Source organism: Diadema antillarum, unplaced genomic scaffold (assembly GCF_040938485.1).
Source record: "Diadema antillarum isolate AM-2024a unplaced genomic scaffold, OU_Dant_1.0 seq00000207_RagTag, whole genome shotgun sequence".
Taxonomy (NCBI): domain Eukaryota; kingdom Metazoa; phylum Echinodermata; class Echinoidea; order Diadematoida; family Diadematidae; genus Diadema; species Diadema antillarum.
The window spans coordinates 139,462-165,912 of record NW_027271266.1 but is presented as its reverse complement, the minus strand read 5'-3'; the positions used below and the strand labels follow the sequence as shown (position 1 = coordinate 165,912).

The window sequence follows — 26,451 nt, the reverse complement described above, 5'->3', positions numbered from 1 at the left end:
ACGTTAGATGTCTCTTGGGGAGTTAAATGTCATCACAAGGTCAAAGGTCACAGAAAGGGGTCAACAAATTTTTAGGGCCCAATGAGAAGTTTTTATGGCGCGTTTCGATTATGGCTCATTACTTTTGATCCCTTTGTCCGTTTGTGACCAAACTTGGATGTTAAATGTCCCTTGAGGTGTTGAAGGTCACCACTAGGTCAAAGGTCATAAACAGGTCAATTAACTTCTGGGAGTTATAAAAAATATTAATTCCTTGTACGCGAATGAGCGAGACACAATTTGGCACTTGCCTTTTTTTTTGGGGGGGGGGGAACATACATTATAAAACAGAGATTGTGGGAGCAATCAGAAGGGTTGGATTTGAAACCAAGTAGAAGAGAAAAGAAAAGCTCCAAGCTATATTGTATGCATTAAATCACTATTTCTTTTCATCATTTGTTTCAACTGATCAGGCCTGTCGGGATTGCGAAGAGTGATGTCGTGGAAACGATTAAGCATGAACCTGAAGACGATGTACGTGTATCTGAGGAACATACTTTGTCGTCTGCCAACGAAGCTAGGTAAAATGATTAAGTACCCACATACCTTCCCAATGAATTCTTTTCATTTGCACAATTTAATCTGTAGGAACAATGTATATTTAGTTTATTATATCCACGTACTTAAAGTATTATATGGGGAAAGAGTTGCATTTTAAGCAAAGCAATAGAGGAAAAAACCAAACAAAAATTCATTTTTCATGAAAATTACAAATTCCATCAGCTTGATACTGACATATGTTACGGGTAGCAATTATTCCCTCTGCTTTCTGAAAGCGGTTAGTCAAGAGCTCTTTCATAATGCTAGAGAAGTGAATTTTTATGGAATTTTCTATATATTTTCTTATATTGTTGACCACTCATGCATCATAACCTCTATTAGTCTCCTCATCCATTCCAACAACAAAACATTAGAAATTCATAAATTTTGCAACAATTGTCCGATTTTCATCAAACTTTCACTGATGTGTTCTACTAATGTTGCTGCCCTCACTCAATCCACATTGCTCTTTGGGTTTGGGTTCCCTATAAAGAAAGGTATACTGTGGAAATAGATTTTTCTCCCATTTGTTTTGTATTGTTCATTGACTACTGATATAACAAAATATCTGATATGAAGTACTAATCGTCTTGGTCCCAAGGATCTCACTATAAACTGCACTAAGCTTCCATTGTATACATTGTACATGTACATACTGCACATTGACGCTGGAGAGAAAGATTAGGGCCCTGTTGTCAAAGGTCAAGTGAGAATGTTAAGATGTCACTTTTTACCCAGATTTTGGAAACAGCTCATAGTATTTTAGTGAAAATTTGATGTTACCTGTTACAATCCCAGTTGAGATTGTGAGACAATACAATTTGATATTGTACAACAAAAAACTCCATAGAATGTCTGAATTCTAATCTGGTTAAAAGTGATGAAATTGCTACACCATAAAGCGATGCTCAACATTTGATTTTTCAGCACAAATCTTGTCAAATAAATGCATCCCCATCTTTTGATCTCTTGATCTTTCGTTATAGTGAACTAGTGGCCGGACAACCAACACCTCCACTGTCTACACAATCGAATGGTGGACCACTAGCTGACAGAGACCATTCTTTTACGGTACCACAAGCAACCAATGCAGCAAGGTAATTTGCTTATAAATAGAATAAATAACTTCATATAAAACTAATGCATTTTAATTTGGCCCTGTACACAGAAAATACAAGGCAGGACAAGCTTAAAGAGGACTTCCAGAAGATTTTCAGGGATTTACCTTTGAACAACTATAGATAAGTTATACTGAGTACACAGTTTGAGGATTTACAGTGAATGGGATGAGGAATAATTATGTTTTCAATATATGTATACAACAAATTGCAATGAATAAGGATGATGACATGGCACCCTCACCATAAGAATGTATGAGTTTGGGCTCAAGGAGGCAGAACAAAAGAAGAAGGCATGCATACATTTTACACAGGTGAACTTGTTAAACAAGCGGTATCGTAATGGAATTACACTGCTACATGTCTGAAATATGTGAGGCTCCTATTTCATCAATATATTTCAGCATTATTTGTTTAAGATTTTCAGATTGTTTTTTCTACTCAAGGGCCACAAAAAATTCCACTAGTCTATACATGGTGCTGTTGATGCATGTACTACATGGACATTATGTGAAATTATGAAAATCATCTGGAATGTCCCCTTAAGTAAACAATATGTGACAATGAATGAGAAAGTTGAGCATCTACTGTACCATTCCTCTTCAGTGATGGTTGCCATGTAAATGAGGTCAATGATTTCAAGCAGCCAGGCTACCATGTGGCATTTTTATGAAGGATTTTGTGACTTTGATAGCACAAGCTTGGTAGATATGCAACAGACTGCATCCCTCTGACAGTCACACATAAACACACACTACAAAATGTCGCTTTTCAGAGATTGTCTTTAATCCTATTTTAACTGGGCTATTTGAGACCAAGTTTTTACTGGGGGGGGGGGGGGTGATAATTTGACCCCCCCCCCCCCCCCCCCCCCCTTTAGATCTTGGCCACTGATCGTGTGATCACTGCAAAATTTTGCCTAAAGATAGAGCCGGATGTCAACTACAAGATTACATGGTCATAGAATAGAAAAATATTGGCTTTCTATTTCTAATAAATTAATTATGCAAATGTATGCATGAAATCATATTTTCACCTATAACGCCATTAAAAAGACTGAAGGATTACTAAATGTTTTTGTCAGTGTTCCTCAAGACACGCTAAACAATTTTTGTGTAAAAAAAAACAATCAAAATCAGTTTCTTTTGTTTTTTATTGTTTTGTTAATTTCTTATGTATTTTATTGTTTTTCGACCATTTTGTTTTCTATTGTTTTTTGCCAAAATTTGTTGCAGGCACTTTTTCAAGCTTATCTACACTAGAATCAACTAATTTGAATTGTTAAAAGTTGAAATAATCTAATTTGTATCAATTTATCCAAAATACACAATTTGCATTGGATTTGCACACGATATCATGAATTTGAGCTGTTTTCAGGTTGACATGCATATGCAAGCATCACGTTACTTCAGAACGGTGTACCCGTACATCGCAAATTTGGTCTCAAAATATGCCGAAAAAAAGTCATGAAACGACGCGGCAAAATCTTTGCGCGTTGCGGAATTGTGGCACGAAATGTCGAGGGGGGGTCAATTTGACCCCCCCCCCCCCCAGTTAGAATAGGGTTAGGGCATAAAATTTGGCTTTTCAGAGATTGTCTTGAAAGCATACTCGGCATATTACCATGAAGAAGGCCCTGCACAGAGCTACCAAGTCTCACACATTGTGAGTGAGACTCGAGCATTTAGGGTCTGTCTCACAATCTCACGCATGATCATGACACCCATTTTTCTCAGGCATTGGGAGCATAACTTAAAGGATTAAAGTGAGAGTTGCAATTGAAGGCATATCTCCCTTTTGTCTTTCAAAGTAAGTAAAAAATAATCACTTAAGTATGCACCAGCTTGCACCATTAGGAGCTAAAAATTGAAAAAGCTCCCTACCGGTGGATGGCGGACACCCCCCTGCCACACCCTCCCCTCACTCAGTCGCTTCGCTCCCTCGCTCACGCACATATGCGCACGCACAGAGATGCCGAGTCAGGAAAATCTCACTCATAAAAATTTTTTGAACTTGGCATCTATGCCTGCATGACCAGCTGGATAGCACAATACATCCTGCTTCTCATGAGAGTGCAGGATATCAAAACTTTGAGAAAACACAAACAAAAGAAGAGGTTTATTTGGATTTTCCACTCATTTCTTCTATTGAATGTTCTTGTAGAACACAATTTGGTTGCCACTTTTTCTGTGCCACTGAGTAAACCATATCTGATGTAATGTAGTTGAGAGAGTACCCTGCTCATACAGAAGAAAATGACATCTGTACGACAGATTCATTGCATTGCAATATATTTGGCAAGAACAGACAAACATAGACAATGGATGGACAAAGTTAATCAGCATGGCATGGCAATCTCATCACTGTATGGAATTTGTCCAATACAATGATACCTACATGCAAATATGTAGAAAAAACTGCCGAAAATTGCTTTCATAGCAGCAAGAGAGTGGGGTAAAATGAAGTCAAAAGGGGCCTGAGCTTTCAATCCTGGTAAAATTTTCATCAGAGGCAAAATGACAAACAAGCATGGAAAGTAATCACACATAAGGACTACATTTGTACACACAACAAGAACAGTCATGGGATGGCTAGGGACACAGAACCAAAGAAAGCAAAAAGGGAGGGTTAGGAGGTCATGGGCAAGGAGCCCAACAGGTATTGAGGAGAGGCGATTAAAGCAGAAGGGTGGAGAGACAAAAGGCAGAGAAGGGTCAATGATGATCTCGAGGACAATGGGGGCAACCTGTGAAGATAAGGATGAATAGGGAGGCAACATCAAACAAGAGAAGGAACAACAGAGTGATGAAGAAAGGAGTGAGAGTGAAATAGCTACAGCATGGGGGAGGGGTGTGGGCGGAGCAAGCAGCTAGCCCTAACCTGGTGTACCAAGAAGAGGCAACAAAATGAAAGTGAGAGTCAACCAACAAATGCAAGTTACAAAACATATCAGGGTATATATGTTTATCAGTTTGCCTCTGACTAAGATTTATCATGCAAGTTTGTGAAAGTTGATCAGCGTATTTTAGCATGCAGGTAGTCCTAGTCATAAAGCAATTTCTGTAATGAACTTTAAATACTTGCATTGAAAAGGAAGGATTCAATAGAGCAATAACAAGATGTTATTCCTCAAAACAGTGCATAAGATTGGCCTAAAACAAACTTGGTAAGATGGCCTAACACATTACATTGTATTCTGTGTTCTGTCACTCATCCCATTTAGATTAAAGTTTTACTCTCCATGTCTTTCACCCTAGTGCAATAAGACAACTCACGTCATCTGGACGTTCGTGGGGTCAACGAAGGGTTCTATCGTATGACGAGAGAATGATTGAACTGGCCGAGGCTCAGCACAGACTCACCCTTCAGCACATGCAGCTGGAACATGAAATGAGAATGGATGTTCTGGCTGCCCAGAAACATACTGAACAGCAGAAGCTTGAAGCTGCTATAGCTGCTTTGTCAAAAACTTGAATGGATGCTCTTCCTGTTCCATCCATGATACTTGGACCTTTTCAAACCCTTGTGAAAAAGTGATCCTGCAGTGCATATACTACAGTGCAAGTGCTGCAGTTGTACTGCAGTAGTTGTGTCCAATATAACTGCAGCACTTGCTGCAGGAGAGTATTGCAGTGGTACAGAATTGCGAAAAATGCTAAAAGTACCTTTGCTAATACTTGAAGTTCTCTTTGGTAAACTGTACACCAATTCCTATAGACTACTTATGGTGTGTGATATACAGTAAAGGAAGTGATTATCTATGTGCACAAATTTCAGCCTCATTTCTATAAAGCAAACCAAGTTAATTGTGTATCATTTGACAAGACTAAGAGTAGATACATTGAAGGAAAGCTACATTCCTGCATGTAAGAATATTGATGTAATATAAAGTAGTGCAAAAAAAAAGGATAAACCCTTAAAAATGATCATTGATACAGACTGTAACCTTAACTGTGCAATGCAAGGTATCTTCACGATATGAATTTGAAGAACTGTACTATTCTGAACTTTAGTATGTCAGGACCGGCTCTCATCTGGATTCGAGATTTGGCTGGATATGGGAGACTCCATGTTTAATACACAGAGCTGCCTGCCCAATGGTAGCTACATGTTCACAACAGGAGCCAGAAGCAGCAAAAGCCCAAAACTTCTTAACGAGATGGACAGAAATCTAAGCGATGAGCAGATTACATTTCTAGAAAATTGAAAGCGTAGCATCGCAAGTAACAACTCCATGGTATCCTCTGAAGGTGCTGTAGTGACAGCAGCAGCTGCTTGAGTGAAAGGGTTAAATAAGCATCAACGCTCTGATCTCTCTGAAGCCTACCAGCTACGGCATCGTGGAGGCCCGGAGGAAGGTGCACATGTGACAGTTCTTCTGGCTCAGGACCAGGAATATCTGTTCCCTCCAGTCAAGGGAGATGTTCCACAAGACTGTGCAGGCCACAGTAATGGTAAATGCAGTGCCCACCTGCGCTCTCAGATGGTTGAGGCATAGAAACTTCTTCCAACAGCCCAAAGTGCGCTCAATCTCACACCTCCCTCTTTTGTGTATAGATGTATTTATACCTTCCTGTGGCTGCCAATTATGATGTAATGGGGTCTTGAGGAAGGGAGATCAAGGATACTTTTGTATTAAAAAAAAAAAGAAGAAGAAAGAAAGAAAGAAAAAAAATGAAATAAAATAAATACAAGATATTGAATTATTTTTATTCATGGTTGTAATGTGTTCTTTTAAAGGTTTGCAAGTTGATATAAATGAGGAATAGAGGTTTCCAGTAATGCTATGTGTATGTAGTCCTTACAAGGACTATTGTTTGGCGAAAGGGGAGTCTAGAAAGAGGAGAGTGAAGGAGGGAAGCGACGTAGAGACTGAGAGTGTAGGAAAGGCAGTTAGTGGCAATTGAGGGCAGCAGTAACCTGGCAGCTGGAAATGAAAGTTGCAGTACCATTGATTCCCATTATGAGGAAGTTCTCGGGATTGGCAGTTTTCTCTTGTTACTAGTATAATACACTGTATATTATCAAAATTGTGTTACAGTACTCTCCACATAATCGGGTAGGCTCGGGCAGAGCGTCTCTTACCCGATTAAGCGGAGTATCCGATTAACAGAAGAACATGTCTCATTCACATTGGACACACACAATGTGTATGTACATGCATTGTACACTGCACCAAACACCTACACTGTATGCTTAACACGCGCGCTTGTAAGGCATATTAGGAGCGCAAGTGAAGTGTGTTCAACTCCTGTCTGTCTGTACAATTTTGAGTGCCAGCTGCATGTGTAATATTCATTTACGTGTGGCAAGTCGGTACTGGTACATGTGTTTTCATTTTTAATCACTCACCAAATGATCGTCTTCTTTGCTTAAGCAGAGAATTCCATTAGCCATGGAAAATTTGACATTCATGATTTCTTAAAGTGTCATATCTGCGATAAAATGTGGGTAGAAATTAGATTAGAAGAAAATTATTTACCCATTTATGCGGAGAGGCATCCCGATTATCAGGTAATTCTAATGTGCATTGGAACTGATTTTGACATTACTACCCAATTAAACGGAGTAACCGTTTAAGCGATACCCGATTACGTGGAGAGTACTGTATAAACCCAACAAATAAACAACACACAACATAGAGCAGATAATGTTGTTGCCTAAATTTTTACCTTTGTGTAAGTGGAATTCGTTATGACCATGTTTGTTATAGCAAAAATTTCACTCTAGTGGAGATGGGGAAAATAGATGACAGGGGCAGTAGTAATGAAGAGAATTGGGTAAAGGGTTCAGAAGTCGTCCTGAGGAAGAAGATGAGTAAAGAGAGGAAGAGGAAAACATTGGAGAATGGAGTTGAGAGAGGAAAGTGACGAAGATGCAAAATTCCAACAGCTGTATCGTGAAACAAAGTGAGAGAGAGAGAGAGAGAGAGAGAGAGAGAGAGAAGTCTGTTCGCAACAGTATGCAATGTGAAATCAAAATCAAAACTACAAAGTGCAAATGAGCTTGTTGAAGAAGGAAAATGGGGGAGATGACAAATGCAAATGTATTAGTGAAAGGGAAAGGAGTCAGAAGAAAAAAATAAAAAGCACTGAAAAGATGGTCCTTTTAGTGTTCCTGAAAAGGACCATTCTGGCTTGTACGCAAAGTACGTATTAGAAAACAAAAAGAGAAAGAAAAGATGTATGTAAATGCCTATTCATGAATTCAAATGCAACTCTGATAAAACTGAGCAGGAAATTTATACAGTGTATTATTATCATACTGACTAAGTGTCAAATAAGCATATCCCCATTTTCCCCCTCTTCCTCCATTTATCGATAGAGATCAATAAGATATGTTTTGATCCATACCACTTTGACGTCGTGATCATCAGTCATATTGTATAGGTGCATGTGTGGAAGAAAGTACAGTACCTGGATACAGTACTCGATACAGTACTTACCAGGCAACATGTATGTTACGTGAAAGAGCTAATAGTGCGAGTATGCATTCTCTTCATGTGTACATGTACTTCTTCAATAGTTATTCGTTTCCTTTTTCCCAATCAATGAGTAAAAATATTAAGATCATTTATATCTATTGCATTTCTGAAATAACGTTTAGTCATTTGCATTTACATGTATATGTACAAAAGAAAGCTTCATAGGGATCAGCACAAAATGTGCATGTACACATACATCCAATGAGCTCGACACTTCTAGGGATATAAGGCCTGTGAATGCCACGGGTATCGGCAAACAAGGCCCACGACCGACACTATAGGCAAAAGAAAAAAGGCCCACGAGTCTGGCACTAGGCAAAAAAGTCCATAATAATGTAAGGAGTGTCAGACTCGTGAGCCTTGTTTGCGTAGTTTATCCAAGGAGGTTTTATACATGGAGTTCCAACTGGCTGTAATTATTCAAACAGATGTCAGATTTCTATTGATGTACAAAAGAATTCCACAGGTGCACTTGTGCCTTTGATGATCGATGTTCCAAGCTGCCGTCTTGCTGAGCAATCTGAAGATTCATTTTGAACGTTATCATAATGTTGGCCATATTTTGCTTATTTATTTATTAAATGAAATGAAATTTCACTTACTAATAAAACATGTAAAACAAAAGTCAATTCCGTTCAGAAATTTGCTCAAAAGTGTAAATCAGAGCTGTATTATGTGAAAATGTTTAGAACTGTACCATCCTGGAAAGCTGGTTTTATCACTTTTCCACTTAATTTCCCCAAATGAAACTAATACTGTATGTAATAATCTTCAAGTATAATTCTTTATTGATAGATATATCAGATTAGTGCCAGGGTATGCCCAGTCGAGTAATTTTCATCTTCATTTCAGCATTTTTTCCTCAATTTCTGTTCGTGCATCCTCGTGTCTGTACTACCTTTCCTTTTATAAGAAGGGATAGCGAAAAGTAATTACCATCACAAAGACATATCTTCCTTTGAAAGTGGCTGGTGATTATGCAATGAGACACGAGTCAATTGTCTACGTATCGGCACGGCAGATCCTGCTTGGCACATGCTTCAAATATTTTTGAGCGGCGGCTTCGAACATAGATCAAAGGGAATAACTCTGTTGTTACTCCATCTCTTCAACCTCCTTGGTTTATCGGACTCATCCCCATGGGCCTTGCCTAAAGTGTCATGTTCGTGGGCTGTATTTTGACTCGTGGGTTGTATGGCTCCGTGGGCTGTATGGCTCATTAACATGGGCGCCGGGTCTTGTGACGTGCACCCGTTTTTACAACGGCCGAGGTGTCTGCATTTGTGTACAACAATTTACTTGTATTTAATACAATACATTTGATCATCTCATCATTCGCTCTTTCGCAGTTGCATGTCAATTAAAGGAATGGTATAGTTTTGGTTGAGATGGGAATTCGGTTCCAACTTTTCGTGAGGTGGACCCCTAATATTAAACCACTTACATTAATTGTACATGTTTAAGAGGAATCAAAGTTTATTTGATTTTAAAAAAAAAACGGTGTTGATATGGCCAATATATCCAAAAACAAAGCGGAACAAATTGGTACTAACAAAAGGTGGACTGCGCTTGAAATGTGGATTGAAAAATAGAATAAGCAATGAAATTTAGTGTTTTATATCTACTCATCAATCAACACAGCCTGGAACATTATCAATAAGGCAACACGCATAAAGAGACTATGAAACTACACACTGATACTAGTATGAAGTCGTTATTGCACAAACGTGATATTCAACCATGCATATCATTTTTGCAAACTTGTTATTGATCGCTCACAATCAAACGGATGAACCTTCCATAGTGAATCTTGTAAACTGATAATGAAATTAATCCTTTCTTATCTTAAATTTATGTTTATCAGAAAATTAAAAGCATGGGCCCAGGATTAAACCCGATAATATTGTTTGGGGGATCAGATGAATGCCCTTGATACACAGAAAACTGTCTCCGGCGCCGCAAATAAATCTATTAAAATAAGAATGGAATACATGTATACATGTACGTCTTGTTCTATTATACTACTGCTTTGACAAAAATATATAGAGCGTGACAAAGTATCGAAACTAGCCTTGAAGTCTGATAAGATGGCAGTTAGCATTCAAGATTTGATCATTATATTGATCGTACATACAAAATGTACACACCCATACAAAACAAGAATGTAAAAGTAACATTTGTTGTTGTGACAGAGGAAAATTAAGTTTTTATTAACAGAATTGATTCACAAACGTTATATGCTTTGCTTCCTAAGCAAAACGATAAAATATATAGAAAGTCTAAACAATAATAACAAAAAAGTGAAAATGCATCCCATGAATTGGGTAAAGGTGTTGTTTGTTTTTTTGTTTGTTTTTTGAAGAAAATTATGTACAGTGGACTCCCATTATAACGAAGTCCTTGGGACCGGCAGTTTTTTTTTCGTTATATCGGATTTTCGTTATAACTGAACAAATAAACAATAGAAATACATAGAGAATATGACATTGCAGCCCAAACTTTTATTTCGTAATAATCATAATTTTGTTATAACCGTGTTCGTTATAACGGGAGTGCACTGTATAAAAATGGACAATTAAACTTCAGCAACCAAGGTAAGAGTTGTAGTTGATGGAATACGTAATAAAGAATTATAGAGATATGAGATGTTTATATATTTTCCTATGTTTTATGGGTAGAACTATACACAGCACTGCACAACAATGAACACAACAGGAATTCCATGACTTGGACCTAAGCCTCAGTCAAGTTTACAGGATTAGAGTAAGTTTAAAGATAAGTGATGGTTTTGTTTACACAACACACTGATCGTATAATTATGTAAGAAGTTAACTTCAAGAATGATCGGGGTGTGTTGAAAATAACTTGTTTGCTTTGTCTCTCATTTCTCAAAGATGGCATTTATCTTTGTACACATACTTCGGTATTTGCACTTGGTATTGCAATTAAGCTGTTTTAATTTCAAATTCACAAACCTTGCATTGATTTGCAGAAGTTATTGGTTTAGTGTACCATATGATATCAGGGACATAAGAAAAAAGCTGAAGATAATGGTTGTGCCCATAGGTCCTGAAAAACAATATATTATTTTGCTAATATTTTCCTTACATCTTTATTTCAGTACACTGAAGATGTGAATGCTTGATAATTCCTATTAGCAATGCAGGTCATGCAATTGCTCTGTAACATTTCACAAACACTGCACAAATTGGAAAATTATGTCAAACAATGACGTCATTTTTTTTCCAAAATAAAGTGCAATGCAGGGGCAGACCCAGGAATTCCGCATAGAGGGGGCGCCTTTACAAAATTGAAGGAAGGCACATGATGATGCACCCCTCCCCCATTTTTTGCTTTTGCTTTAAAAAAATAAGTAAATAAAAATAAGGGGGTGCCAGGTGCGTTCCCCCTGGATCCGCCACTGTCATGTAGTACTAGTATCCAATATATAGTGCGTCACACAAGCCAACAACATATAATACGCTATGCACTAAATTTGTAGTTGAAGGTACGTCTTGTGATCACGTGAAACCCTTTCGACAAATCACTAACGGACTATGTTTGTTTGTTTGTTTTTCAACCAAGACATATATTTTAAATTGTGCTATACCTAATCTCTTTTGGTTTTGAACCTTGCGCCTCGACAGGCGCAACAACATACTCTGGCACAGGATCTAACAAGCAGATAAAATGTTACTAGGGTTATGACCATGCAAAATACGATGACGTCAATATTGTGAAGCTGAATGAAGCCGAGTTCCGTAGCTCTAGTCTTGAGATGAGCCCCGCCGTATTTGATGACATGTTCAATCCAGAACACAGCGGTTTCTGTCGGCTGGAACATCCTGTCGCGATGAATTCCCGAATAGAGCCTAGCTTGGGATGTGTAACTGCAAAAGTAAATGAATACATATGAAAACTAGAAATGTCCCTGTGGCGACTGGTATGCCTCCGCCATAATGCATGGTTTTCCTAATACGTGTATAGTACAATGTCTTCACTATGTGTGATGACAGTTTCACATAACTGGCAAAATATTGAAATGACAGGTTTGTCACAAATTTGTCGAATGATCACTATATTGCCCGAGAGTGCAGATACACACTTTGTTGATTTGAGGTTCTTTACTTGACTGACCCTGTTAAGTTTATGCATTGAGTAATTTTCAAGGTATGAAGAAAAGTTGTAATTTCAGTGTGAAATAGAAAAAAAATGCATTTTAGCCTGGCCTTTGACCCTTAACCTTTGACCTTTTGGCAGGGAATTTTTTAGAGAATCTATTAGGTAATACATGTATACATGTATATTAAGTTTCAAGAAAAATCCTGCAAGCATTGCATATACAATGTATATAATATATAAGGGAAATACATTATAGTGAAATTTTGAGTTGACCTTGACCTTTGACCCCCCTGACTTTTGACCCATAACCCCTAAATTCTCCAATAATCCCTACCAGTCAGTACATGCATATGTACCAAGTTCCATGAAGATATCTTGAACCATTTGCGAGATATGGTAAAAAAAGTGAAATTTTCACATTTCACTTGACCTTTGACCTCATGATCTGAAACTCTCTCTGGAGAATCCTTATTCAGTAGTACATGTCTACACTTAGTTTCAAGAAAATACCTTCAGGCATTGCATAGATATAATGGGAGAAATATCGAAAAATTTTAGCATTTGACCTTAAATTTTTGACCTCTTGCTAATTTCACTCAAAAACTACTTAATTAATTGCCCAATCACACGTCATCCTTGGACTAAGTTGGGTGAAATTTGAAGTTAATCCAGTCTTGAGTAAATGTATTAACGGATACAATTTAAACTAGAGATTGTAATTTGTCATTAGTGACAAATTAAGGTGCAATGATCCGATTTTTTTTTATCAATAATTCGAGTCCTGATCGCAATAGGCATGACCATACAGGTTTCATTTGTGTTTAGAGACATTGGCCGTGTGATGTTTGGATTCTCATTTAGAAAAGGGAGTCATATCTGCCATCTTTGGTACCAAATTCTGTATACACTAGATAACAAAGATACAGCAACAAATACATACGACCTTTGACCCACCTTTACACTCCCAAGATGGCATCTGAGGAAAAAGTGTTTATTTTGTGAAATAATTCTTGCGACATTGTCTATACGTGTGCAAAATGTGGGAAAGATAGGACAGGTATTCGCCAAGATAAAAGATGAAACATTTATGACCTTTGACCCTAATTTACATACCCAAGCTGTTGTCGGATCAAGTAGTTGTTATTTTATGAAATAATGTACGTGACATGAACTAAACATGTGCTAAGTATGGGGGTGATAGGGGATGTTTTTCTTGATTTATTGCAAAGAAAGTTGCAGAAAGAAAGAAATATGTCAATACATCGAAGATAACCTTTAATTTCAACCAAGTTTTTCGATGTGATTTCGAAGTCGTATGAAAAAACGAAGGGCATTTGACAATGGTGCAAAGTCTCAGCTACAACATATTAAAATCTGGGAAAAATTCACCTAAGGGTAAGTGATCTAGTGCTCGATAAAGACAGTCATGTCAATTTTCACATCTAGAAAAATTCCCTCCCATTGAGATAACACGTCATAACGAAGATAAAGAAAGAAGTACATATGACCTTTGACCCCACTTTGCACAGACAAGATGGCACCTGAGCAAAAAGTGTGTATTTTGTGAAATGATCTTAGTAACATGGTCTTTGCGCGTGCAAAATATTGGAAAGATAAGACATGTATTCATTAAGATACAGGATGAAATATTTATGACCTTTGACCCTAATTTACATACCCAAGATGGTGTCTGATCAAGTAGTTGTTATTTTGTGAAATAATTTACGTGACATGAACTAAACATGTGCAAAATATGGAAGTGATAGAGGCCGTTTTTCTTTAGTTATTGCAAAGAAAGTTGCAAAAAGAAAGAAATATTTCAATACATCGAAGATAAGCTTTAATTTCAACCAAGTTTTTTGACGTGATGCCGACATCGTATGAAAAAAACGAAGGGCACACTCTCGATAGCCCAAAGTCTTAGCTACAACATATTAAAATCTGGGAGAAATCCACCGAAGCATAAGTAAGCTAATGCTCGATAAGGATAGTCATGTCAATTTTCATTTCCAGAAAAACTGCACTCCCATAGAGATAACACGTAAACTGGTCAAATTTGACAAGATGACATTTAATCCATTTTTACGAGGTGATGACGTCATCCAGTCAAAATTTTGTAATTACATTACTCAAAGAACATTAAATAAGCTACAACATACTGAAATCTCGGTGAAAACTGGCAAAGGATTAGTGAGATACGCTCGAATGAACTTGAAATTTGATGACGTCATTTTGAAAATTTACTTTTTTTACTTTATTAAGAAATTTGATATCTTTTCATCATTCTGTCAGCATCGACAACCCATGAAATGACATGTACAACTCATCAGCTTTCAAAATAGGTAAAGAAAATGGGGGGTCACCGTCCATCCTGACGAGTAAAATTGGATTTAAAATTGGCGGTTTTTTGGCATAGTTGCACTGTCTATCGCCATTGACGCGCGCGCGGAATTTCAACTTTGACGGGCCCGTATGACGTCATATTGAGTCGGATTGACTTGAAACTTGGTATAAATATTCCTTGACATTTTAGACATCCGATCAAAGTGAAAAAACGGGAAATTTCTATTGCATATGAGCTGTGCGTGCGTATATGTGTGCGCGCGTACGCGTCCGTCCGATTTTTTTCAATTTTTCAAAAAATGCTCTAAATGGTCTGAAACGTGTGCAAAAAAAATTTTGAGCTCGATTGGAGCATACAAATATTTCAACGCGCGCGTACGCGCACGTTTTAAGATATAGATGAATTTTGAGAATATGAGTAGAATGCGCTTAACTTAAAATATATGTGACGTAAATTTCGTTGAAAAATTCCATTCCATTAATGAGGTATGATTGAGAATGTGTTTTCATATAATGACGTCATAGTGACGTCACGGTCGACTGATCACTATGATTTTACTAGATCTGTCATCTTTGCGACACGATACATACATGGTGTAAGTTTGAACTTGATGGGCATTGCACTTTCTGAGCTAACCTCTGCACAACTTTTGGGGAGAAATAAAGAAAGAAGAAGAAAGAATCCGTACAGATACAGAAGGTGATCCGAGAGGATACTCGGATCACCTAATGACTTGACCTTGACCTTTGACCTTTGGCCACTGGTCGATTTCACCCAAAATCTAATCAAGTACTTGCCCCATCATACTTTAAACTTTGAATAAGTTTGGTAAAATTCCACTCTGTATTACTCAAGTAACCGCACACACACACACACACACACACACTGGAATTCAAAACTCAAGAAGGGCATTGACCCTTGACCCTATAAAGCCGTGAGCATATCCCAAACACTATACGTTGTACATGTATGTTTCACGGCCCCTGAACAATTAAAGAACATCTTTCTGACAATGCCGCATATATAGTCATACCCGATAGTCAACACAGTATCAAGCAACCATTATGAGACTTAGATGCAACTTCCTTACCTCTGATCATCAAGGACTCTCCTGATTGCCCCGCCGACAGTCTCATACGAGATGTCTTCCTTGTTCACCACTTCCCCCATCCCCTTGGCTTTGACTTTCACTCCGATAGATTTCTGCTCTGCGAACAAAGGTATAATCACCATGGGAACGCCGTGGTAGATCGCTTCAAACACGCCATTGGCCCCTCCGTGATAGACCATGAGACGGGCTTTTGGATGTCCTGCACAATAATCAAATGCAGATAATGTGACACGCAGAGGAGAGGAGATGGGATGTGCGAAAATGATAACGTTAGTGATAACAAATGACAATAATCATCTTCATTATCATTATAACAAAAAAAAAGATACTAAAAGACAGTTATATTGCGCAACAATTACGATAATATGCTCTACTGCGCACTACAAGTAATTGTCATGATTCAAACTAGGTACAGTGTATCATTTTTAAGTAGATAAGTTTTCACATAAGATTCTCATGCTATTAAGACAAATCTACAGTTTTTTTTAGTTTTTTTTTACACCCATCAACTGCAGCTGCTTGCCTTACAATCAGAGAGAAAGATGGCTTTTCCCTTACGATTTCAGAGCAGCAGATACAGTACATGAACGTGTTTTTTTTTTTTCTGACGAATATTTTAACAATGTTTGATCTTGACGATTTCGGAAACGGTAAATATTGTTTGGGATGATGATTTTAACTCTTCACATTTCTGCATGGTATACGCTGGTGCTAGTACCACAAATATAATGTAACTCCATTTGTATATACATTTGTTACATTTACGTGGTCGATCAAACTCTCTACAGTTGGAGGGAATGGATAGAGAGTTAATGGTTTACGGGAGACTGGAACTTGAAATAAGCTGACCGAAGTTGTTGACGTTGCAGAATGGGGATTAAAATTATCGAACTAAAATGAGCTGAGAAAATATCTGGTACGTGGTATAATGATCTTTTTACCAAGCACTTGGGTGTTGTCATTTCTGTTAAGTAAACGGTAATCTACTGTATAAGCAAGTTCAAACCACAATGTAATAGAGCCGACAATACAGCAACTATAAAGGGAGAAGAAATGTAAGTACAAAACAGTATGACCATACCAAGAAGATCGTTCTGTGGCAGCCAATCAACCAGTTTCGTGTTATTGCCAAGGAAACGAGGCTTGGGTCCAGAGCATCTCCAGATGACTCTTTGTGGCAGCTCGCTGAAGACTCGGGCGAACGTCTCCACCATGGACTCAATGGGGATGCGAGGAATCATGCTTCCCTGTATGGTTGATTAGGAAAAATGGAATTTACAGTCAATAATGTCTTTACCAGTTTAATGGATCCCTTTACCAAAGGACCGATTGAATGTATGTGAAAAATGAGCAGCGAGGGAGCGGGAAATTAAGGTAACAAGACGTACAACCACTCATTTTCCAACATGGAAGAGATTTCAAATAAAGATTCAAAACCAACGCGGCATATTGGAGATTATTACCTTCATTTTTAAACATGTCTCACACCACTTAATTCATCTGAATGCCATAATTACTTCAGTTTCGGAAAACCGCCTGGAATAAACGGTGATATTATGGATAACTTGCTGTTACACTGTATAGTGTAAATCCTGAGACAAATTACTGCTGTGTCATTGACCGTCATCATAGGTGTCAAGATTCGCTGGCCCAAACACTACAATTCGAGTCTCTATCTCTCTTGAAGTGCATTTCCAACAGTCTATCTACAGACATCCTCGAGCTCAGCACATCAATAGCTGAGTCTTATACCGGGTGTCCCACAAAAAGCGGAACGGTGGATTTTCAGTACCTTGCGGTCTAAAAGTTGCATATCTTTTGACATCATTAGAAAGAGCATTTTCCGCAAAAGACTATGATACCAAAATCATTAAACTTGGTTCAGCACTTTTTATTCTACGCCAATTTCTGAAAATGCAGTCATTGTCAAATTTCGCCGGATTTTTGCGACTTATGAGATAATAATTTGAGTGCGACACGCGATCCATACGGTGAATATTGTGTAAGCTCGGTGATCCATGTCAACAAAAGATACAACTTTCACAATGGGCACGGGCCAGGAAAAAAAACAGTGTGTGTGTGTATGTGTGTGTGTGTGTGCGCGCTCCCAATATGAAAGCGTTATCTTTTGTTGACATGCATCAACGAGCTTACACAATTCACCGTATGGAACGCGTGTCGCACCCAAATTATTATCTCATAAGTCGCAAAAAATTGAAAATGACTGCATTTACAGAAATTGGCGTAGAATAAAAAGTACTGAACCAAATTTAATGATTTTGGTATCATGGTCTTCTGCGGAAGATGCTCTTTCTAATAATGTCAAAAAATATATCACTTTTAGAAAGCAAGGTACTGGAAATCCACCGTTCCGCTTTTTTGGGGACACCTGGTATAAAAAGAACTGTAAATAAGAAAAGTCATTTAAGTTTATTCCGAAGCGATTGACTGTGTAGTTATTGACTCAGTATAGTGCAATGTCAAAAATACACAGGTCAAAGACAAATTTGAATTTGATTGTTCGTGATAAACTATACAACAATGCCATATGGACACACATGGAAACACATCCACCGTGCACCCATGCCTATCAAAAGAAATTGTGGATTATATTGTGAATCAAATTAGTGTTTTGAACTGTTTGAGTACCGTGGCCCTTAATCAACCTTTCGTAATTCTCACCAGTGAGAAGATGATGAAGCCATGCTCCCCAGCTCCGCTCACAAAACCCTCGTATTCCTGCACAAATAAAAAGGAAAGGAAAAAATGCTTAATTCATATTTCTCAACCATTATTGTATTCCTTGTATGAACCCACGGATCAGCATCGTCATATTGACAAGGCTGAATATGGGCAAGCCATCCGCTTTTTTTTTCATTGCTATATACGGAAAATGAGTGGAGTATATACATGTAATTATAAAACGTACATTGAAATTAAGGCGAAAGGCACACCATTCACAAACACACAGCATCGCCATATAGAGTTAAATGATTCCTCACCCCGTAAAGGGAATATCTCCGATTGACATGTTCGATTCAAGAGAAAAAAACAACAACAGCAACACCCCCCCCCCCAAAAAAAAAAAAAAAAAAAAAAACGCCTAGCGCTCGTCGATTACTTTGAAATCGAAATGGGGTTGTACAAAGAGAAATATGATGGGACCTATACATGTAAACAAGTTTGTTTGGCTTCCGGGCTCTTGCTTGCTTGGTTGTTATTATGGCCGCCATTTAGGCACAAAACAAAACAAAAATTTCTCTTTTTTTAAACTCAGGAAATAGATTACAAAAAGTGAAAACATTCTGCAGTGTTGTAGTAAATAATGAACATGATCACGATTTTCCTGCAAGCAGGTAATGATTTCCTTTCCTTTTCCCCTCTTCTTTGGTACACTGTATATTTCCTTTATTAGGCAATGAACTTTCACATACACATGATAAGTGAATACACTAATAAGCGAATTCACTTATTGTGTATTGAAATGTTATAATCATATTTGTTGGAAATAAATGAATGAAATGAAAATGCAATATGCTATTTGTGAGGTACCGCCAGGAAAATATCTTGGCAATATAAACAATATCAAATATGTACTGTCTTCTACAATGTAACCCTAATCAGGTCAAGCTTTCTTGGCTATACTAAATCAGGGGAGGGGAGGCAGATCCCCCCTCCCCCCTCCCCCGCCATCCTGAGGTGTCGGTCATCATTAGTGCGATCGCGACGAAATTTAACACGCGCGACACCCACGTCGCAATGTACAAGATTGAGATTTCTTGAAATTGTTAGTGTTTAATCGTAATCAATCAATTATGCAAATTAGCATAAGCCTTAGATTTTATTTCATTCTGTTAAACATTGATAAAAAGCATTGAGAATCCAATATTTGGTTTGTATATCCTTCGTAACATATTCAGCGATTGTAAATAAAAAACTACAGAAAAGTCATTTCGATTCTTTTTATCATTGTTTTCGGAACTTGTTATGTACTTCTTTATTTTTTAACTTTAGGTGTTTTTATTGGAAATTGTCAATGTCGACTTTTCTACTATAATTAGCAAAGAAATAATAATTCAAAATGATAAATAGTAAAAATAGTCTTTTTTATGAGTTTCATGATAGGGCACTGTTACATATATATTTATACATTAATTGAAGAGCTTGCTTTGTTTATATATATATATATATATATATATATATATACAATATAATATATACATATATATATATATATATATATATATATATATAATAGAACAACAACAAAAGAAAGACGCATATGAATATCAGCACGGGAAATTTAATTTCCTTCTCGTTCGACTGGAGACTAATTTCGGCTCACTGAAATATATTCTTGTTGATTAATTGAAAAATTTTCCCCAAGCCAAGCAAGTCCCCCCCACAAGTCCACTTCAACTTAAAAAAAAAAACAACTCTAAACCACTTTCAACAGAAAATCAAATGAAAGTGGAACGACAAGCTAAGAGCAATGCATGCAAAATGAAGGGGGAAAAAATCCCTATTGCCAAAGGAAATATTCTAAATTAGTAAGCGCGAGTGAGCTGAAATTTGTATATTTCCGCGGCATCATCACGAATTTTGTTCTTAACTCTTTTTTATACATTTTGGCGAGCGAGCGCAGCGAGGGATCACTCCAAAATCTTCGAGTGATCCCTGAGGTCACTCCAAAATGAGTGAAAATGAACATTTTCACTCTAAATTCACTCCAATTTCACTCTAAATTCACTCTGTTTTGTATTCACTCCATCAAGAGTGAAAATTTTCACTCGATTTTTTTAGAGAGTAAGTTATCATAGAGCTGCTAATATTACCTGATGTTTTTGTTTTGGCGCTACGGGACTGAGGTAACATAAATGCAACATTTTTACAGCTTGCTGACTCCAAAAGCACCCGTAGACATCAAGCTGCTAGCTGTGAACACTGATCTATGTATTGACTTTACGTGACTTATAAAATAAATCGTACAAGTCGCAATACCCAATAGAAAGCTTATATCCACATTATAATAATTGAAGAAGAGCAGATAGGCCCTATACTCACTTTGCTGAGCAATGATTTGAGAAAAGTGCTTTTTATTATTTTTTTTCTGCATGACGTTACACTCCCTCCAGATTCAGTTCACATGTTGGCAATGTACATGTAACGATATCCAGTATATAGGCTATGTGTGTGTGTGGGGGGGGGGGGGAGGCAGATGAATTACTTTATTCAATAAAGCGACAAAAATTACAATGCTGACCGAGATATACCTTTACCTGAGTCAATGGTTTCCCTAACAAAAAAGTCCTGTGGTACTCCCTGTGGTACTTGTCGGTACCACACAATGTACCACACACTTGTAATGTTACCACAGGAACTGTGTGGTACTGTACCACAGGCTTGTCGGGTACTCCCTGTAGTACTTGTCAGTACCACACAATGTACCACATAAATAAATGTTACCACAGGAACTGTGTGGTACTGTTTTACAGGCTCATGTGGTACTCCCTGTGGTACTGGTTGGTACCACACAATGTACCACACAAATATATGTTAACACAGGAAATGTGTGGTACTGTGTCACAGGATCGTGTGGTACTCTGGGATGTACCACAGGGCAGTACCACAGGACATTACCACAGGAAAGTACCACAGGACAGTACCACAAGACAGTATACACACAAATTGTCCTGTGGTATTTTGGGACGTATACCACACGACAGTACCACAGGACAGTACCACATGAATTGTCCTGTGGTATTTTGGGACGTACCACAGGAGAGTACAACAGGAAAGTACCACAGGACAGTACCACAAGACAGTATACACACAAATTGTCCTGTGGTATTTTGGGACGTATACCACACGACAGTACCACAGGACAGTACCACATGAATTGTCCTGTGGTATTTTGGGACGTACCACAGGAGAGTACAACAGGAAAGTACCACAGGATAGTACCACAGGACAGTACCACACGACTTGTTCTGTGGTATTTTAGGACGTACCACAGGGCAGTACCACAGGGTAGTTCCACAGGACAGTACCACAGGAAAGTATCACAGGACAGTACCACACGACTTGTCCTGTGGTATTTTGGGACGTACCACAGGACAGTACCACAGGGCAGTACCACAGGAAAGTACCACAGGATAGTACCACAGGACAGTACCACACGACTTGTCCTGTGGTATTTTGGGACATACCACAGGACAGTACCACAGGAATTGTCCTGTAGTATTTTGGGACGTACCACAGGACAGTACCACAGGAATTGTCCTGTGGTATTTTGGGACGTACCACAGGACAGTACCACAGGACAGTACCACAGGATAGTACCACAGGACAGTACCTCACGACTTGTCCTGTGGTATTTTGGGACGTACCACAGGACAGTACCACAGGACAGTACCACAGGATAGTACCACAGGACAGTACCTCACGACTTGTCCTGTGGTATTTTGGGACGTACCACAGGACAGTACCACAGGGAGTACCACAGGACAGTACCACAGAGCAGTACCACAGGACAGTACCACAGGAAATTACCACAGGATAGTACCACAGGACAGTACCACACGACTTGTCCTGTGGTATTTTGGGACGTACCACAGGACAGTACCACAGGGCAGTACCACAGGAAAGTACCACAGGATAGTACCACAGGACAGTACCACACGACTTGTCCTGTGGTATTTTGGGACATACCACAGGACAGTACCACAGGAATTGTCCTGTGGTATTTTGGGACGTACCACAGGGCAGTACCACAGGATATTACCACAGGACATGCAGTACCTCACGACTTGTCCTGTGGTATTTTGGGACGTACCACAGGTCCGTACCACAGGGCAGACCACAGGACAGTACCACAGGACAGTACCACAGGAAAGTACCACAGGATAGTACCACAGGACAGTACCACACGACTTGTCCTGTGGTATTGTGGGACGTACCACAGGACAGTACCACAGGGCAGTACCACAGGACAGTACCACAGGATAGTATCACAGGACAGTACCACACGACTTGTCCTGTGGTATTTTGGGACGTACCACAGGACAGTACCACAGAAAAGTACCACAGGATAGTACCACAGGACAGTACCACATGACTTGTCCTGTGGTAATTTTCGATGTATACCACAGGAGAGTACCACAGGAACTGTCCAAAATTCCACAGGAAAATCATAATATGGTGCTATTCCACACAGAAGTACCACACAGCAAATTAAATTCGTAAGTACCACAGGAAAATGCTACAGGATATTCTTTTTTTTTTCTTAACATTTTATACCAGAGGACTATCACATCAGGAGAATATTAAACAGCAGTACCACACAGGAGTACTACACAGGAAAATTGTAAGGCAGAATCAACTGAAATTTATAACAAAAATACAAACAAAAAAGCACATATTAATATTCCTCAATTAATTGATAGATGAGTTATGCTGTGAATTATAGCAATTGATTTGCCATTACTTATCATGTCCTATACTCCTACAGTATTACCTATTTAGTGAGAGTGCTGATGTAAAGCATGAGAAATTTCATAAGGACTTCTGTGGTACTCCTGTGGTACTCCTGTGGTACTCCTGTGGTACTCCTGTGGTACAAATTTTTACATAGCTCATGAATATTCATAAAAAGCACTCTAGATTTTAGAAAATACATATATGACTTAAAAAGTCAAAGTATTAATGATGGAACTTACTTTGAACTTTATGAAAGATTGTCTAATTATGTTATGTTATTCCCAATATCATAGATATTGTTATGAAAGTGTTATTTCATATCTTGATAATAAAGCATAATCGAGTTAGTAACCATGCCTTAATGCTTTACGGATAGACGGCCATATATATATGTACTGATACGGTCGATGGCTACCTAGGAATAGAATATGACTATATAGATCTATTATAGGACTAGATTGGCACTTGGCCATTAGATTCTCGTTTGAGGTTATATGTTAGGAGTAGGACAGGTTATTAAGTAGGGCCATGTTTGTCCTGAAATCCATCACTCACCTATCAGGAATATTCCTTGATATGTGGCTAAAATTCTCCCAGATTTTTTTTTTCCGATCTATCCTGTGTGGTACTCTCCTGTGGTACCATGGAAATGCTGTGTGGTACTGCCCTGTGGTAATGCTGTGTGGTAATGATCGACCTGTGGTACTGTCCTGTGGTACTATCCCAAAATACCACAGGACAGTTCCTGTGGTACTGTTCTGTGGTACTAGTCCTGTGGTACTGCCCTGTGGTACGTCTCAAAATACCACAGGAATTCCTGTGGTACTGCCCTGTGGCACGTCCCAAAATACCACAGGAATTCCTGTGGTACTGTCCTGTGGTACTGTTCTGTGGTACCGGTCCTGTGGTACTTTCCTGTGGTACTGCCCTGTGGTACGTCCCAAAATACCACAGGAATTCCTGTGGTACTGTCCTGTGGTATGTCCCAAAATACCACAGGACAATTCCTGTGGTACTGTCCTGTGGTACTTTCCTGTGGTACTGTCCTGTGGTACTGTCCTGTGGTACCGTCCTGTGGTAATTACCACAGGAGTACCACAGGACTTTTTCGTAAGGGTTGCAAGGCTTGTTGAGCAATCCGCCTATGGGTATCCAGTTGGGAATACTTGGACGAGGAAAGTCGAGGGAGAAATCAGTCGCACTGAGCCACAACTGGGCTTCGGCTAGGAGGCTTTGGACGGATTTGTCGGGACGGATGCCCAATTCTGATTTTAGCTGCTCCAGTGGTCGAGTTATCATTGTTCCCACGAGTGGAAAGATAATGTGGTGTTCGAAAAAGGACAATATTCTCTCAAAGAACGACATGCGGTCAGAGAAAGAGAAGAAATCCAACGAGATGTACGATGATGGAGCTGGCATGCCAAACATTAGTTCATGGAAGACGGGGTACCGCATTGACGTTGTCACCACAACAAGAGGAACATCCTTGAGGTAACCGTAGACCAGCGCATCGCCACCATCGAAGCTGTCCGCGATCATGAGGTCGAAATGAGAACTGCGAAGCTTGGCGAGTGCTATCTCATCCCTGAACAAAGCTCGACATCCAACACTGCCGAGATGGAACACATCTAAAAGATGCTGAATCATTTTGAAATCATCAATTAACATCGTAGGATTTTCGTTGAACAAAAGGCTCAGGAAATCTTTGGGTGTTCTCCTCACTGTTTCGAGGCTTTCTTCGTCAAGCTCGTAGAGGATCGCCTGTTTAAATGTATCGTTTTTAAATCCTGTCCCACCACGATTCGAGCCGGTTAGGAGCGTGACGTTATGGCCGTTTGCGGCTAAGGCAGTGACAATGGCCGCCATGCTGCTGACATGACTGGTATGCAGCGGGTAGGGCATCGATAACAATATGTCGGCTGCGTATCCGTGAGAGATCAAGCTGTGAAGGTAGATCATGACAATAAGATATGCCGAGATAGCCCCAGAGAGAGACCAGCTGATGAAATACGCCATGGTTGCGTGTCCTTGAGAAACTCGACTGGTATTACTTTGTCCATCGAACGATGCAAGAAAATATCAATGCATTATCACACAGAGGGAAACGGTTTGAACAGTAGGCCTCTTGTATGAATGCAGTCCAAATTCCCTCGAGGAAGTCCGCTCACAGAATATTCTGTGTAATGTTGTAGTCTATGTCTGTAGGCCTAAACATATGCTTTCAAAGTACATGCACGTACATTATACTTTTGATTCAAAGCGTACTCATTTCTGGCACAAAGGTGGTATCTCTCATCACAATATTATCGACAGCAACGGCATGAGGATGAGCAGCATCGGCATGGGAGCGTTTTACGATAATTCAGTATGTTTGTTTGGGGTGGGGGTGTAGGGGACGTACGGCAGAGGAAGAAGGGGAGTGCATGTGGGGAGGAGGGGGTATTGTCAGTCAGGGGTCAGTCCCTCCCTCGATCCCCCTCCAATCCCTCACTCATGTCCCTCTTCCCCCTTCTATTGCAAGAAATGGGACGGAGTCTTCGGGTATAGTTATGGGTATTATAAATTATGTTTTTTTTTTAATTCATTCCTACAATTTTCAATTGTGCCTCAAATTTTTCTGAACAGCCGTAAGTATGTGTAACCCCCCCCCCCCCCCAGTCCTTTGTCCTTTACAATTTATGCACTGTCGTTCACACCGTGGTCTAAAATTGTCTCTCTAATCCACTTCGCATCTTTGATTATCATTACGTCATTAACCGCAGGACGTCCCCCTACATGCATCGTTAGTGCAGGCTCGCCACGCTACAGAGCATTCTGCCTTTGAAACAAACGCAACATGATACTGGTAAGTGGAAGGAAACGGTACTCGACAAGCAACCTTTGTCACTCACTGAAAAGCAAATAGAGTATACTTTACAATCCCGGAATCCATCTTAAAGGGATGATACCGTTTTGGTAAGATGGCCTGCGGGTTTCCAACTTTGTGCATGTGGGTGTTTGTGAGATAATGAGACACCTCTTATGAATAAAAATATGAAAGAACATGTAATTCTTTGAAGAATTTATTCACAGTATGTTTATTGAAAATTGGTCTTTAAGCATCTGAGATATATATAAAAAAAGAAAGCTATCCAAATAAATGCGACAGCTAGGCTACAATTCTTAGGATCTCTTTGTTTTACCTTGTTTTGGGATATCTACTTCATTTCAAACC

The 26,451-nt window shown here is 39.0% G+C and overlaps 2 protein-coding genes across 2 annotated transcripts in view; one reads left to right on the top strand and one right to left on the bottom strand.

Annotated features, from left to right (window-relative positions):
• Window positions 1–5,171, top strand: part of LOC139728973 (uncharacterized) — a 48,953-nt gene extending 43,782 nt beyond the window's left edge. The window contains exons 5-7 of the mRNA XM_071639899.1: window positions 453–560; window positions 1,566–1,676; window positions 4,955–5,171. Coding sequence (XP_071496000.1) covers window positions 453–560; window positions 1,566–1,676; window positions 4,955–5,171 — 436 coding nt within the window. The remainder of the gene's footprint in view (window positions 1–452; window positions 561–1,565; window positions 1,677–4,954) is intronic.
• Window positions 5,172–7,486: 2,315 nt separating this feature from the next.
• LOC139728972 (UDP-glucuronosyltransferase 2B13-like) lies at window positions 7,487–25,346 on the bottom strand. The gene is made up of 6 exons (XM_071639898.1): window positions 24,342–25,346; window positions 18,441–18,497; window positions 16,840–17,005; window positions 15,738–15,957; window positions 11,879–12,071; window positions 7,487–7,498 (listed from the first exon to the last, which is right to left on the bottom strand). Exons 1-6 carry the CDS (start codon window positions 25,251–25,253, stop codon window positions 7,487–7,489), a joined length of 1,560 nt encoding a protein of 519 aa, XP_071495999.1. The 5' UTR covers window positions 25,254–25,346.
• Window positions 25,347–26,451: the final 1,105 nt, after the last annotated feature.

Excerpts from the sequence above, each read along its gene's own strand:
- LOC139728972 (XM_071639898.1), bottom strand. The coding sequence starts at position 25,253 with ATGGCGTATTTCATCAGCTGGTCTCTCTCTGGGGCTATCTCGGCATAT. Across the intron at positions 15,958-16,839 it reads GCCACAGAACGATCTTCTTG|GACATCCAAAAGCCCGTCTC; the intron begins GTATGGTCATAC and ends ATTATTGTGCAG. Across the intron at positions 12,072-15,737 it reads AGAGTCCTTGATGATCAGAG|TTACACATCCCAAGCTAGGC; the intron begins GTAAGGAAGTTG and ends TTACTTTTGCAG.